The sequence below is a fragment of the Choloepus didactylus genome, chromosome 11 (assembly GCF_015220235.1).
Source record: "Choloepus didactylus isolate mChoDid1 chromosome 11, mChoDid1.pri, whole genome shotgun sequence".
NCBI classification, from domain to species: domain Eukaryota; kingdom Metazoa; phylum Chordata; class Mammalia; order Pilosa; family Megalonychidae; genus Choloepus; species Choloepus didactylus.
The window spans coordinates 22289019-22291107 of NC_051317.1; the positions used below are offsets into that span (position 1 = coordinate 22289019).

The window sequence follows — 2089 nt, forward strand, 5'->3', positions numbered from 1 at the left end:
GTCTTCATAACTTTTTAAAACTATTTTAAATCGACATGCACTGATATGACAATAGTACTGAGAACAATTGTGTGGCAGTGATAGAATTAAAATAGTTGAAACATAATATATATCATTTAATAACTAGGGAAGAGAATGAAATTGGTGTATTGTAAAATGATGGTGTAACCAAATTGTGGTGGAATTAAACGTTTTTGTCTGATCTCTCCAGGATAATGAATTCAGAAGCAGAGAATGGGGAGGAGACCCAATCAGACAACCAGAAATGACTTTGTTCTCCTAGGGCTTTTTTATGATATTCAATCCCCCAATCTCCTTTTCTCACTCATCTTCTTGATGTTTCTTGTGGCCCTTTTTGGCAATGTTATGGTTATTCTCATTTGGATGGACTCTAGACTCCATACACCTATGTACTTCCTTCTCAGTCAACTTTCCATCATGGATCTCTTGTACAGCTCCATTATTGTCCCCAAGATAGCCAGTGATTTCCTGTCTGGGAAGAACACTATTTCCTTTATTAACTGTGGAATTCAGCTCTTTGTCTTCACAACCCTTGCTGCAGCAGAGTGTCTTCTCCTGGCAGTCATGGCTTATGACCGATATGTGGCCATATGCCACCCTCTCCGCTACTCAGTTCTCATGTGCCCTACAGTCTGTGGCTTCATGGTGGCTGGCACATGGCTGGTTTCTCTGCTCAATTCTTTGGTCCATGCCATATATATTCTGAATCTCCCTTTCTGCACTTCAAGGGAAATCCAACATTTCCTTTGTGAGGTCCCAGCTCTCCTCAAAATTATCTGTGCTGATACATCTCTTTATGAAAATGGGCTTTTTGTGAGTGGTGTTTTGTTCCTCCTCATTCCAATATCCATCATTATGGCTTCATATGGACAAGTACTCTACTGTTTTGAGATTAGGATCAAAGGTAGGGATAAGAAAGGCTTTGGGAACCTGCTCTTCCCATATGATTGTGGTGTCTCTCTTCTATGGAACAGCCATCATCATGTACCTTGTCCCCAAAGCCTATCACACTGCTCAGCAGGATGAAGTAGTATCTGTCTTCTACATGATTGTCACTCCTATGCTCAACCCCCTCATCTACAGTCTTCAAAATAAAGACGTGGCTGCAGCCCTCAGGAAAGTTCTGGGAAGGTAAACCTCATAAAAAAACATGGATATCTGTGTAGAATAAGACTTGAGAGAATGGACCTCTTATACAGAATAATGTTATATCAAAGATAGATGATACAACCACCAAACTACCACTTTTATGGGAGACAACTCCTGGACAAATTCCTTCAAGCTACTCTTGGTAAAATGATAATGGATCAGTTTACTTCTTCCAGATGAGCCTCATTTGAACTTCACAGTACTATTAAGTGGAATGATCCATATCAGAAGAAAACCAAAATTTATAGGTGCTAGCAAACAACAGAGAGCAGAAAATTCTCTTTATGTTAGACAAGAGGAAAAATGCACAACCTCAGGAATACAGATCCTATGCTGAATTTTACATTTTTTACCTAAATAGCAGTATTATAATATGTTAACATCATTTAAAAATGAGCGTTAGTAATACATTTCTCATAACTTGTTATACAATTCTTAAGGAAATATTTAACTCTGAATAAATCAACCTTTTGGCCTACAAACATACATTTTTTTTTGCATTCTCACCACTTAATTTTGGAAATGCCATTATGCTTTTTAAATGATTATTAGAAGCACATATATGTTTATACTATTAAATAATATTTACCTAAACATTTACATCAAGTTAGCATATTAATTATATTAATCTACTAAAATATTATCTCTTTTTAGGTCCTTTCATATATATCTATGAAATATAGCTACACATATATATAAAAATTATTCAAATGTATATGTGTATACATATATATTCACATGCACATAAATATGTATATATAAATAACACTCCTACTTTCTATGGAAGTTTTATCCAGAAATGAAAATAAAGGCACCAAGGATATCATTATTTTTTCTTGATTTGTATTTCCCAATTAAATTCTATGAGTAATGTACATTTAAGATGGAGCAAAATAGATGTATGCTTATAATATTCATG

At 35.1% G+C, this 2089-nt stretch overlaps 1 protein-coding gene across 1 annotated transcript; it reads left to right on the forward strand.

Moving 5' to 3' along the window:
• The first annotated feature begins 234 nt into the window (after positions 1-234).
• On the forward strand, positions 235-1156 carry LOC119506575 (olfactory receptor 2AG2-like). Its single transcript, XM_037799584.1, is given in 2 exon segments — positions 235-899; positions 901-1156. Coding segments are annotated over 2 exon segments (921 nt in total).
• The last annotated feature ends 933 nt before the right edge of the window (positions 1157-2089 follow it).